The sequence below is a fragment of the Myotis lucifugus genome, unplaced genomic scaffold, assembly GCF_000147115.1.
Source record: "Myotis lucifugus unplaced genomic scaffold, Myoluc2.0 scaffold_380, whole genome shotgun sequence".
Taxonomy (NCBI): Eukaryota; Metazoa; Chordata; class Mammalia; order Chiroptera; family Vespertilionidae; genus Myotis; species Myotis lucifugus.
Window position 1 is genome coordinate 856332 of NW_005871428.1, and position 14577 is coordinate 870908.

The 14577-nt window shown below is 39.6% G+C and overlaps 1 protein-coding gene across 4 annotated transcripts in view; it reads right to left on the reverse strand.

Annotated features, from left to right (window-relative positions):
* MAP3K2 (mitogen-activated protein kinase kinase kinase 2) overlaps positions 1–12866 on the reverse strand; it is a 46294-nt gene extending 33428 nt beyond the window's left edge. Inside the window, exons 1-4 of one of the 4 annotated variants that reach the window (XM_006101706.2) lie at positions 12798–12866; positions 9552–9670; positions 8410–8450; positions 6647–6746 (exon numbers count right to left, since the gene is read on the reverse strand). In XM_006101706.2, the coding sequence (XP_006101768.1) occupies positions 6647–6746; positions 8410–8450; positions 9552–9670; positions 12798–12804 (267 nt within the window). In that variant the 5' untranslated portion in view covers positions 12805–12866. Of the gene's footprint in view, positions 1–6646; positions 6749–8409; positions 8455–9551; positions 9671–12797 lie in introns of those variants that run through there. The other 3 variants (XM_023765139.1, XM_023765140.1, XM_023765141.1) reach the window with 3 other exon arrangements.
* Between the last annotated feature and the right edge of the window lie 1711 nt (positions 12867–14577).

Consider the following 14577-nt stretch of genomic DNA (forward strand, 5'->3'; position numbering starts at 1 on the left):
CCCCGCCGAATTGCACCACTGGTCAATCCGCAGAGGGGGAAAGGCGGCGGCGGCAGGGGACAGGGCCAGCTGGCGAGTGGGCGGGGGCCGGCCGGCAAGCAGGTTGGCACCGCCCCCCCGATTGCCCCACCTGTGGGGGGAGACCTGTGGCAGCAGCAGGACGATCAGGGGGTGGGGCCAGCCGGCAAGCAGGCTGGCACTGCCCTCCGATCGCCCTGCCCGTCACCTCTAAGGCAGGTGCTAGCGGCGGCCCGCCCCGATCGCCCCGCCAGTCACCCCACAGATCGGCCCTGATTGCTGGCCAGGCCTAGGGACCCTACCTATGCATGAATTTCGTGCACCGGGCCTCTAGTACAGTATAAATTCCTTGAAGACAAGGATGCCGCTCCGCCCCCTCCCCCCACAAACACACACACCGCCAGTTAACATGGAGCACACAGAAGAGAGCAAACACTTGCTAAGTGTTGTTTAATAAGTATCACAGAATGAAAGCTTCATCTGCACCCAAACCCACTAGCTGATATGGTGTGCATTCATTCTCTACAGATTTATGAAAAAAATTCCTTGTTTTAAGAAAGGCTGCCAGACACAAATACACAGGTCCTGATGTGCAGGAATGTAACTCTTGTTTATATCAATTAGCCTGTGGTAAAACTGGTTTCATTATAAGTTGTTTTGCTTAAAGTCACAGAACCTGTCGATGCTATTAAGTGAGGACTCACTGGACTAATAAGAAAGAATTCACCAGGCCAGCATGGCTCAGTGGTTGAGCGTCAACCTATGAACCAGGAAGTCATGGTTCCACTCCCAGTCAGGGCTCATGCCTGACTTGCGGGCTCAATCCCCAGTGGGGGACCGTGCAGGAGGCAGCCAATCGATGATTTTCTCTCATCACTGATGTTTCTATCTCTCTCTCTCCCTCTCCCTTCCTCTCCAAAATCAATAAAAATATTTTTTTAAAAAGAAAAGAAATTCCATCATACAATCTGTTTATGTTTACTTAATCTGTGCTTGAAATTATATTCCCAATTTCTGTGTGTAGCTAATTTTATACATTACAACTTATCAACTAGCCTGACCCTTTTTTTCTATGAGAAATTTTTTTCTAATAATAAAAAAAAATTAACTGTTTGGTATTATAGAACAAGCCTAATCTCCTTAAATTATTTTTATTATCTATCAATTATGAACCATATTGGTACATCTTGTTCCTATCTTTAATATTCTTTTTTTATTATATTTTAAGCACTAGAAAACATTTTAAAGAAATGATGAAGATTGTTTTGGCAATTTTTCATTTGAGGGGAAAACCTGAATATTTACTTTTACTATACATTTAATTATAATTGGAATTATTTACTTCTCCATGATATTGTTGCGTTGAGGGAAAACACTGGTTTAAATTACAGTACCAAAATATTAAGGAAAGTGATTTTGCTCTTCTCTGTTTACAAACGTGAGATGTGGACATTCTGGAGCGGGTGCCTGGAGTGCAGCCTGGACTGCTGCCTGTAGTTCTGATGGGTTCCTTGTATGTTCTAAGGCCACCTGTTACAAATTTTACAAGTCTCTGCTTGTCTAAATTATATTAAATAAATCACCCAGTATTTTCCTGCTTCATGAATTCAATTTAGGCTCATTTATGAAATCTATTTCCTTCTTGCTTCTTATTGATAAACCAGTTGTGTGTTAATATTAAACACTTCTGGAAAGGAAACTAAAAACTGAGCTTAAAAACCCACTAAATAGAAACTAAATTTGAAAGAAGTGAATTATTTTCCTGACTTTACATAGTGAAACATGAAAACAGTCCATAAAAAAGGTTTCCAAATGGAAATGATCTTAAAAATCCATTTGCTTTCTTTTTTTCCTCCTCTTTTAATCCTCACCTAAGGATATATTTTTATTGATTTTCAGAGAGAGAGGAATGGGGGGAGAGAGAAACCTTGATGTGAGAGAGAAACATTGATCGGTTGCTTCCTGTACTGTCCTGATCAGGGATCAAACCAGCAATCGAACCCCCAACCTTTTGGTGTACAGGACAGGACAACGCTCCAACCAACTGAGCCAACCGGCCAGGGCAGAATATCCACTTACTTTATTTCAATGCACACCCCACATTTACCCCAAGGAAGAGCACACAGAGACACAGAGACACCTGACACATTTGACATACTCAGGAGCCCAACTAATAAATCCAATCATTGGCTTAAAGTTACTGGTTGTTTCGATTCTGGCAAGCTAGAAGTTTATAGAATAACTAGAGGCCCTGTGCACAAAAATTTGTGCACTCGGGGGTCCCTCAGCCCAGCCTGTGCCCTCTCGCAGTCTGGGACCCCTCGGGGGATGTCCACCTGCTGGCTTAGGCCTGCTCCCCAGGGGATTGTGCCTAAGCTAGCAGTGATACATCCCTTGGGGGATGTCCACTTGCTAGCGGGCCGAAGCTGCAGTTGAACATCCACAGAGCTGCTGAGGAGGCAGGAGAGGCTCCCACCATCGCCGCTGTGATGCCGTCAGCCTGGCTTGTGGCTGAGCAGAGCTCCCCCTGTGGGAGTGCACTGACTGCCAGGGGGCAGCTCCTGCATTGAGCATCTGCCCCCTGGTGGTCAGTGTGTGTCATAGTGACCAGTCATTCCCAGTCGTTCTGCTGTTAGGGTCAATCTGCACATTACCGCCCTAACGGGTTTGGCTCAGTGGATAGAGCGTCGGCCTGCGGACTGAAGGGTCCCAGGTTCGATTCTCGTCAAGGGCATGTACTCTGGTTGTGTACACATCCCCAGTAGGGGGTGTGCAGGAGGCAGCTGATTGAAGTTTCCTTCTCATCGATGTTTCTAACTCTCTATCCCTCTCCCTTCCTCTCTGTAAAAAATCAATAAAATATATTTGGAAAAAAAAATTGCATGTGCACATTACCCTTTTATTATATAGGATAGAAGCCTGGTGCACGGGTGGGAGCCAGCTGGTTTGCCCTGAAGGGTGTCCCGGATCAGGGTGGGCAGGGAACCCCCAGCTCCCTACTACGATCGCCCACGCCGCCCCTGCTCACGATCGCTGGCTCTGCCCATGCTCAGGCCTAACACCTCTGGCCAAGGCATTAGGCCTGGGCAAGGGACCCCCAGCACCCCACTATTGCCAACTCGGCCCCTGTTCCCTGCGATTGACGGCTCCGCCCTAATGCCTCTCACCCAGGCATTAGGCCTGGGCAGGGGACCCACAGCTCTCCAAGGGACCTCCTGCTCCACCCCTTCCCAGGCCTAACGCCTGTGGCCGAGGCATTAGGCCTGGGCAGGGGACCCTCCCAGCTGCAGACGCCCCGTGATCACTGGCACCGCCCCTGCCCAGGCCTAACGCCTCTAGCTGAGGCGTTAGGCCCGGGCTGCAGGGACCCCCAGCTGCAGCCGCCCCTGCCCAGATGCAGCCGCCTCCCGATCATGGGCTCCGCCCCTGCCCGGGCCTTACGCCTCTGGCCAAGGTGTTAGGCCCGGGCAGTGGGGACCCCCAGCTGCAGCCGCCCCTGCCTGGCTGCAGCCACCCCCCTATCGTGGGCTCTGCCCCTGCCCAGCTCCCATCGCTGGCTCCACCCCTACTTCCCGCTATCACTGGCCAGTGCGGCAAAGGCGCAGGATTCTCCGATCATGGCTGTACAGGACCCCCAGGGCCGCCTTTGCCCTGCCCCCCACTCTTAGCTCCCCCCGGGTTTCCGATCACTGTCAGTGCCAGGGGGCTTCTTCCGTGCTTTCCCTTTTGCCTCCCTGCATTGTGCCTACATATGCAAATTAACCGCCATCTTTGTTGGCAGTTAACCGCCATCTTGGCTGGTGATTAATTTGCATATCTCGCTAATTAGCCAATGAAAAGGGTAGCGGTCGTACGCTAATTACCATGTTTCTCTTTTATTAGTGTAGATGGCCCTTTTGGAAAAAAAATTTATATTGCACTAGAAAAAAAATATTTATAGAACTGGAATAACAACCGTATAAATGGGTTTTTGCTTATCCACAGGCCAACAAAACTAATATTCCTTTTAAGTTCTTTCCTAGTGCCCCCAATGTTCAAGGAGGGGCACTGAGTTGGTCATGATGTAAATGATGACATGGCTAATTACAGAATCACAGATTCTCACAGAATCTGAGCTGCAAGAAAATTTTAAACAATGTAATCTCATCCTAATGCCTTCTCTACCACATTCCACCCTGAGATAATGGCAGAACCACTCCCAAAAATCCTTCAGAAAGGGGGGAAGTTTTTCTATTTTTAGAACATGGAAGAGGGTTCCTAAAACAACAGATCAATTAGCTTGATGTCAGTCCTCAAGAAAACCCTACAAAAATTTATACATAAACAAATTTGGAGAACTCAGAAAAGAAACAGTAATTCTAGGAACAAGAACAGGTACAATATGAAAAAATAATGCCAAACTAACATCATTTTTCTTGATAGACCTACTTGCCTGGTAGATCAAGACAATATTGTAGTTTTAATGTACTTGACATCTGAAAATTTCCCATGAAACCATTTTAGAACAAACAAAAACAAAGATGCATCTGGGTTCCCCTAGAATCATACCATGAGATAAAGACTCAAGTTAAAGGCTGTTTACACAATAAGATGAACTTGGAAACACTGCAGGGAAATGGGGAAGGCCAGAAAGAGAAGGAAACCCACAAGGTGTGTATTATCCAGCAAGTTATCACTGTGGGCAAGTGGAGCCTGCCCCTCCCCACTGCCCATCCGTCCCCGTACTTCAGCCTAGACCTATCGCCATGCCCCTGAAAAGCTCGCAGTCCCAGGGGCTGGCAGCTGGACATCAGGCCAGCACAAACAGAAATAAGTGCCAAGACAGGGCAAGGCAACAAGGTGTTCATGGCTAATAAAAAGCCAAAAAGTATCTGAAAAATAAAAATTTAAGGTGTTCCAATATTGTAGTACTCATCATTTTGTTCAGGTATATTATTTCTTTGAAAAGGGATTTTTTAATCAAAATACTTTGTTTTCAGTTGTTTCTTTAGAAACATATTAGCATATTCTTTTGCTTTAAATTAATTCATTTGAAAACATATTTTCAATTGTTTTTATTTGCAGAATGTTTCATATGTTTTCTAAAATTAATTTTTACTAAGCTTCCTGTAGGAACCCTGTCCCGAGACAACCGGATGTTTAAGGCCACTCTGAGCGTGGGAATCCTAATCAGGGTGTTCAAGGCTAACTTACTATAAGCAGGTGCAAAAGGACGCAGCAAGCTATACACTACGCAGGCGTGCCTGCCTGTAGCCCAAATACTGAGGTCACTATTTGGCATAAAGCCTCTTTTGTTTGAGCTTATTTAAGCTGTATATAAGTTGCTCTGACCAGCCAGTACGGGGCTGTGTTATAGGGAAGATGTATTACTGACCAGTAGGTGTGTGGCTGCTTGGTCAGGCTACTTTGTTAGCAATGGCTCCTGTGTTTGCTACTATATTAGCAAGGGTTACTGGGTCTACAATAAAGTCTCTTATACGCCTATGACTGCTCATATCTTTTCCATCCGGTACCTGACATCCAAGGAGGTCCAGTCCCTGGCCTAGGGACTCGGACCCAACACCTCCCCTGTCACTCCATTCCCACTGGGACTTCTATCACTGGAGCACAGAAGTCTTTTCCATATTAGGGCCTCCCACTGCTCACAAACTGCTTTCTCTACCAAGAATGTTCTTTCTCTCAAACTCTTTGCAGGGTTGTCTTTTTCTACCTCAATTTTCAGTAATTAAACATTAGCACCTCAGTCAGGTCTTCCTTAGTACTATCTAAATAGAATACCTACTGCCCTTGCCTTTATTCTTTGTCACAATATTTTATGCATACCCTTCAAAGAACTTAATATATTTAAACAGTTCATTTATTAACTGTCTGCTTCTCTTACTGTAAGTCTATAAATTCCATAAGGGGCTGTAATTCCTAACTCATAGCATTATGCCTGGCAAATTCAACAAGTATTTTCTGAGGGGGTAAACAAACAAACAAAAAAGGTACAAATTAACCGGTAAACTACATTGTCCCTGAAAATTTTAAGGTCTCAAGATCTTGAGATCTCTTCATAGGACCTGAAAGAAACCTCAGAGATCATCAAATCAAATCCAAATTTTACAGAAGTTTCAAAAGGGGTTCCCCAGAACACAGAGCTCCTCAGGGCCACAGCAAGCCCTTAAGATCATGTACCACTCCCAAATGTAAACATGATCTAATCATGTCTTAACCACCATGAAAATAATCCTGTAAGTTTTAACTAAACTCACTACCAAAGCTCTACTGCCTCTTTAGTAAGTATAGAGCATGAGAAAAGATAATTTATCAATAAAGTACACAGAGTAAAAATAAAATATAAATAAGCAGCAAATGTTTAAATAATATATATATATGTATATATATATATATATTTCCTCCTTTAATAGATTCTCATTCTATTATTCTCACAGTAGTACCTTTTAATATTTTTGACAATGGAAAAATCCATTTTAATTAAATTTACAAATTTGTGCTCTATCATTCCTCTAACATACCATATCTGCATCAATCCCTGAATAAAAACACAACAGTCCTAAAACAATCTCTGAAATGAATACACTACTTTCCAAAACAAGAACAACTTAAAGTGAAACTTTCCATTTACCTCGTTATTGGTGTAATGGAGCTCCATGGACTGTCCAAAGGCAGTTTTAGCTTTCGACCTCAGATGTTCCAGTCTAACTGGTCTGGGGAACTGAAGGATTCTGTGTAAATGGAATTTTAAAACATCTTATTTTCTGAGGAAGAGTTAGCATGCCTCAACAGTTACCTTTCGGATAAACTGAAATTAAGTAAAGATATAAACGCCCACTGTACATGAGCACCACAATGGCTTGTTTTGGATCAAGTGCACTAATTCTCAACACAAAGTTCAAAAACTCTGAAGTCTGTTCTATTCTAATACAAATTACAAACAGGAAATCCTCACAAAGCTCTGCAGTTTGTAATTTGCACTGAGACTGTTATATGAGTATTAAAGGGAAATGTAAAATGTTCGCTGAAGAAAATAATTAAACTTAACTATGTGATATCCATACTATGAAATGGAAGAAAACTGTTAAAAAGAATAAAGTCATTCTTTGGGGGTTCAAATTTTGATTTCTCGTACCCTTATCAATTCAACATTTAAATATAAATATTTTTAAGGAATTAAAAAAAATTAATTCTAGTATTTCTTCCTATGTCGCAATGGATTAGCCTGTGCTGCTCCCGGGAACATGCGTCTAAGCCTGGAAACCACTCTACTAGCCTGTAAGCTCTGTCAGGCAGGGACCATCTGCTCACTGACTGGTCCCTCAGGGCCCAGCAGACAACAAGCACTCAATAAATAGTGCCCCACGAAGGAAAAAAACACACTGAAAATACCCATAAAAGAACTGTAAGTAGAAAAAGCAGAATGGACGACACTTATAGAGCATATCTAGCATATCGCATTTTTAAAAACCATATCTCTGTGTAAAGCATTTTACATCTCAGGTTATATGATTTATGAGCCTTTTTAAAGTCTTTAAAATGAATAGATCTTTCATTAAATTAATGAGACACGAATAACAAACATGAAATCCCATATTCTCCAACTCCAAATAGTCTTGTTAATAATTCTGTTGTTAACCATCACCACCCACCTCTGCTACTGTAAGAAGATACAGACCCGGAAGAAGACTAGGCTTACCCCACTCCTAAATAATTCACAGCCACCATTCCAACTCATTTCCCTCAATGTTACTATTTAAGTACATGTCGTATGTTGAGAATAATCAAAATTGTGAATGTTGCCAGCTGGTGTGGCTCAGTGGTTGAGTGTCGACCTATGAACCAAGAGGTCACGGTTCGATTCCCAGTTTGGGCACATGATCGGGTTGCAGGCTAGATCTCCAGGGTGGGGTGTGCAGGAGGCAGGCGATCAATGGTACTCTCTCATCATTGATGTTTCTCTCTCTCTCTCTCTGTCCCTCTCCCTTTCTCTCTGAAATCAATAAAAAAAATATATATTTTTTAAATTGTGAATGTTAAGTCCACATACATAATTCTGTAGAGTATAATATGATAAGGAGATTTATAAGGAGATAATATGATTATGGTAAGTAAAAATAAAAGAAAATGGTAATATTCAAAGGCTGCATTATGTAATGATCTTAACATCCGAATATTGCAAAGTAAAAACATTTATCTTTCTAATGTTTAGCCTGAATTTTGATAGTTTCTATCTTAAGTTTAAATACATGTTACACGTTATCAAGGACTATTCCATTCTCAATTTGTAAGCCACGAGCCTTCATTAAAATATAGGAAGAACCTTTAATGGCTTTAACTAGAACACGCATTTAATTAAGTTGATAATCTGAATTGTAATGTTTCTTTCCTTACCTTTTTTCTCCTCTATGTTCAAATTTGACTCGGACATCATTCTGTAATGAAATGATAAATCATTTCAGAAATCAAATAAAACTTTTTTTTCCCTTAGTCATGCATTTAAAACAGAGCAGAGGGGCCCTAGCTGGTTTGGCTCAGTGGATAGAGCATTGGCCTGCAGACTAAAGGGCCCCAGGTTCGATTCTGGTCAAGGGCATGTACCTCGTTTGCAGGCTCAATCCCCAGGAGGGGCCATGCAGGAGGCAGTCAATCGATGATGTTCCTTTCTCATAAATGTTTCTATCCCTCTATCCCACGCCCTTCCTCTACTGTCTAAAAATCTAATAATAATAATAATAATAATAAAAACCAGAGCTGACGGGGAAGGTTTCATTTCAGTATCAACTCCAATAAATTGATAGGGTCTGCCAAAAAGCCAGGTTGAGAATTATGTTGCTGAATTTGGGGTCAAGAGGGAAGATCAACAGGATCTGTTAATGTGGCATCATGGGCATGAGACACTTGCTAATCCTGTTAGAGGGAAATTTAGCATACTGTATTTCTATTTTTTAGGGCAACATCCCAAACAAATTTTATCTATAAGAATCAAAATGGCCCTGGCTGGTGTTGCTAAATGGTTAGAGCCTTGGCCCCAGCACCGAAGGGTTTTGGATTCGATTCCTGGTCAAGGGCACATAGCTGGGTTGTGGGTTCAATCCCCACCCCCTGGTCAGGGCACATGCGAAAGGCAACTGGGGATGTGTCTCTCTCACATCAATCTCTCTCTCTCCCGCTCCTTTCTCCCTCCCTTCCACTCTCTGAAAAGCAATGAAAAAAATATTCTCTGTTGAGAATTAACAAAAAGAATCAAAATGATCCTCATTTGTAAATATACAGAATAGATGACTTTAAATTAAAAAAATTGCTTATCTTATGTGCTTTAAGAATGGATGAAACAACTTCAGAGAGCAGTTACCACATTAAATGTAATTCTATCATTTTTTAAACACACACTTATAAAAAATGTTTAACAAAATATTTGATTCAAAAGTATAAAAGCTAAATACTTTAAGCAAAACCTCTATAAGATCAAGATATTCAAGAAAAATAATTCACAGAACAATATAAATTTATTAAAATATTATTGAAACAAATACCTGTTTTTTTGGTGATAAAGATTTTGTTTTTCTGTTTTCTTGTAAGGATAATGCTGGTCGACTGGCCTTATGAAGAACAGCCAAATCTTGCATGATTGAGTTCAAAGCTTGCTGATCATCTAGGTATTTTTAAAATAACATAGTCAGACTTGTAATTTCAATATGTATTTACTACTGACATCAAACACAAAATTTATAATAAAATTTAATGCAAAAATCTAGAACATTTTCAATGCCTATGCTTGTTATTTTGGTGAAATAAAATTTCCATTTAGAAACTGAAGAGCAGTAATGTTAGAATAGCACTGGACATGAGCACTAGCATCATACTGGGTGTCCATACATGAGATTTTTACAGGCAAAATAAAGTCATTCTGATTCTTCTAATGATGTAACATCCTAGAATATGGGTCGAAACAGCTTTATTATGACAAGTTCTTTTCTATGACCCCTAAACAAAACATCACAAGACATCTAAAATCTTAAATAAAACAAGTGGCGGGGGGGGGGGGGGGGGGAGAGGATAACTTTCTATAAATACCATCATTACTTAGCATTTCTGTTCAAAGTACAGAATTCCTTTTAGAGTTTTTCTCTTTCATCAGACTTCAAGTCAGAAACAACAAAAGCTTTGCCTACTGATTTTATGACGTGTTTTCTTGAACTTCTTCTCCATAAGGTTCAATAAGACTACAAACATTTAAAGACTCTTTAATGATCTCAACCTGGAATAATTCAAAAGGTAACAATACAAGAAAAATCCATTCCCAAGGGAAAAAAACACTAAACCCATAAAACTGAGTGAAAGAATCATGAACCATAAATTTTTAATTTTTTTCCAAACAGATCAAAGATTTCTTCATAAGACTATGAGCATGAGCCTCCTAGTAATGCCAATTATATACTCTGGAAAACTTCAGGGACAATATAATTGATTTTCACTAGTAAATCAATTCCACTAATAATAACCAACAATTGGTTAAAAAAAAAAAGTAATTGAGAGACTTTACAGCTTACATTTTAAAATGTAACCATTTTGGCCCGGCCAGTGTGGCTCAGTGGTTGAGCGTTGACCTGTGAACCAGGAGGTCACAGTTGGATTCCCAGTCAGGGCACATGCCTGGGTTGCGGGCTCAATTCCTATTAGGGAGCATGCAAGAGGCAGCCAATCTATGATTCTCTTTCATCATTGATGTTTCTATCTCTCCCTTTCTCTCTGAAATCAATACAAATATATTTTTTAAAAAGTAACCATTTTGGTGAGTAATAATTTATGTTCCAAAATAGTAATAATAAAACATGCTTTATCTTGTAATGAAAAATCGTTTAAATGAATGTGCTAATTCAATGGCTTCATCGTCTTTCAAACACACAAATACCTGACTTCTCTAATGCGTTAATTTTTGTAACATTCAATATATTGTTTTGTAGTGAAAATATTTGCACATTAAAATGAAAATTAATGGCTCCAAGGGTTTTATTAATAAATTCCAGGTTTAGAGAAAATTTTATAAGTAACCTTTGTAAAATAAAATCTCATCAAAATGTTAGCTTAGCCCAAGAGTAACTGAGCCCATGGGTATAATATAATCACAACATGTGTACTGTCCATAGGTCCAAGTCAGACTATGTCATTTATTGATAAAAATAAATCTTTCCTTAGAAAAATATTAGCTGAGAATGATCTCAACTGAAATGAAATTATATGATATAAGCTTCTTGAGAAAGGTAAGATCCTTAATTCTGTACTGGGTGAGGGGAATTCTAATACTTAAACATATCTATGTTTTAATTACTTTCTTCATTAAAAAAAACTTAAACACTTGAATTTAGGTATTTTTACATGTTTCATATCATAATACCAAAATAAACAAGTGACTGGGGAGGCTTTGGCTTAAATCTCTTATCACACTTACATACACTAATTTCCTGGTTTTGTTTTTTAAAAAGTACTGTTTTCTATCATACGTGTACAAAAATAAAGAGGGCTATTTGAATATAAGTAACTTCTTAGAGCAGTGGTTCTCAACCTTCCTAATGCCGTGACCCTTTAATACAGTTCCTCATGTTGTGGTGACCCCAAACCATAATATTATTTTCGTTGCTAATTCATAACTGTAATTTTGCTACTGTTATGAATTGTAATGTAAATATCTGATATGCAGGATGTATTTTCATTGTTACAAATTGAACATAATTAAAGCATAGTGATTAACCACAAAAACAATCTGTAATTATATATGTGTTTTGCGATGGTCTTAGGCGACCCCTGTGAAAGGGTCGTTCCAACCCCAAAGGGGTTGCGACCCAGAGGTTGAGAAACGCTGTCTTAGAGAGATGACATACTAATAAAGAGCAACTTAATTGAGTTCCTTCTTTTTCTGGCTTGAAGAAGTATCACATGGTAGATAAATACCTGATAGGCAACTTACTTTGAGGAAGCTGACAAGATGTAAGCTAACAAATCCACAAAGGATCAAGCAAAGTGTGAGCAGAAATACACCACGAGCACTTTTCTAACAATTCTTAGACTGTTTTCCTCAAGAACCTCTGTGGTGGTGATCAGTACTAGACAGATTAAGACAGGCTGTAACTATCATAAAGATCATGAGTTGATCAATAGGCAGTAAGGATAGCCAGAGGGCCCCACGGTTGACCGACAGTCACACAGACGAAGCAGTGTGTTTCTGACACATGTTGAAAGGACATTTAGTTGAGCACAAAACCAGAATATATTTGGGAAATCATTTCAAGTAAAATATTTTATTAGGCATGTTTAATTAGATACCTTATATGCTTATTCATTATATTTAAAATAATTATAGGAGAATATCCTCAATAAAAAATTCAAATATCTGTGAATCATACTTTAAAATATTCATGTTTTTCTATGACTACTTTGGTATATGTTCTTAAGCAATGGCTGTTCTTTGTTTTGTTGTTTTCTATAGTACAGTATTATTTGAGAAGGTAGAAATCAATTTGATTAACACACAGCCCAGATTGCAAGTATGACCAACCAAAATGAAAAGTTAATAGGAGTTCAGAAAAAGGATATCCAATTTAAAGCTGACAAAACTGGAGAATTTGGACCACACGATGGCACTGCACTCATGGTTACAGAGAGAAACCTCCATATTGTTTTCCATAGTGGCTACAAGTTTATCATGAATACAGAAACAAAAAAAATTTCTCCCCTATTTTAGCCTTCAGTTGTAGACAAAAAATTCTTTAGTTTGAACTTACCCATCATGACAACCAGCTCAACAATCTGAAAATTAGGGAAATGGTTCTCCCATCAGAATTCTTTATTGCCTTAGGAGGTAAAAGACAAACATTAATAATAAGAAACAGAAGAGGCAGACACACATACACAAAAATACCAGTATTAAAACCACTAATGAGAAACATACAATATTAATACTTTATACATTTTGCTGAGAACAAGGTTTTTTATTTTTCCTAGACACTCAATTATTGAGAACAAAAAATCATTATTATTTTAAATTAAGTTTAACTCAGTGTTTTTCAGGCTCCTGGCTTTTTAAGCTAAAAACAAAACCCAGAGTTTTTGAGAATCAAAAATTATCTTAAAGAGATAATCTAATAAACTCAAATTCCTACAGGACAATGGCAGGCATGAAGATGAGTAAAATGGGTCATGCTTAGAGACGAAGAGAACCAAAAAGCGAGGACATCCACAAACACAGTAAAGACCTACAAAAATTCTCTCTTGTGTAAAAGAAAACATTGTCAGGATGTTTCAGAACTCTGAAATTAACCAAAGGCTTGCAGCAATCTAGGCAGCAATCAAGTATCTTAATAAAAAGAGAGAGAAGGCGCTGGCTGGATAGCTCAGTGTGTTGGAGCATCGTTCTGAGGCATCAAGGTTGAGGGTTTGGTCCCTGGTCAGGACACATACAAGAAACAATCAGTGAACAAATAAATAAATGGAACAACAAATCTCTCTCTTCTCTCTCTCTCTCTCTCTCTCTCTCTCTCTCTCTCTCTCTCCCTCCCTCCCTCCCTCCCTCCCTCCCTCCTTCAGAGCGAACATGCAAGAGACCACCTTGTGGTGTTCTGACCCTCCCTACTCCTATCTCCCTGCCCTCTACTCCAGCGCCAAAGTAGCAATGTACACCGGCAGCCCTCAGTCCGCCTGTAAGCCACAGGAGAGGACAGAATGGGGAGGAGTGCCTTCAAAGTCCGATTCTCCCCCAACTGTCATTATGTGACCTCTCTAGTGGTTGGATGGTGAGCACCACTTGAAAGGCTGTCTATTTAACCTGACTCAGAGCTCTTTCAATGCAAAAAGCTTAGGGTGTGTTCAATTAGGCAATTAGTGCAATATTTTAACTGTCTGAGAAAGGGGAAAACAGTTGTGGGCAAATGAATAGTTAAGAAAAATAAAGTTCTTTAAAAGAAAAGCTAAGGAACAAATTGGACAGCATGGTTCCATATACAGGAAAAAAAGACATCAACAGAAAATGACCCTTAGGAAACCTAAGTTAGATTAGACTAACAAAACAAAGACATTAAATCAACTATTTTAAATATGTTCAAAGAACTAAGGAAGCCATGTCTAAGGAGCTAAGGATGTCTGAGAATGATTTCTCAGCAAACAGAATATCAACAAAGAAACAAAAATTATACAAAGGAACCAGATAGAAATTTTGGAGTTAGAAAGTACAATAATTAAAACCATCAAGCATGCCAACAAATGCATAATAGGAATCCCAGAAGGAGAGGAGGAAAAGAAGGGGGCAGATATAGTATTTTAAGAGCCAAAACCTCCAAATTTTATTAAAACAATGTGTACATCCCAAAGACTCAACAAATTCCAAGTAGGAAAAAAAATCAAAGTGATTCACACCTAGAAATGTCATAATCACACTGTTGAAAGACAGAATCTTAAGAGCAGCAACAGAGAAGAAACTCATCATGTACAAGAGATACTCAACTGATTTCTCACTGTAACCTAGGAGACCAGAAGGCAAGAAAATGACATCTGAAGTGCTAAAGAAAA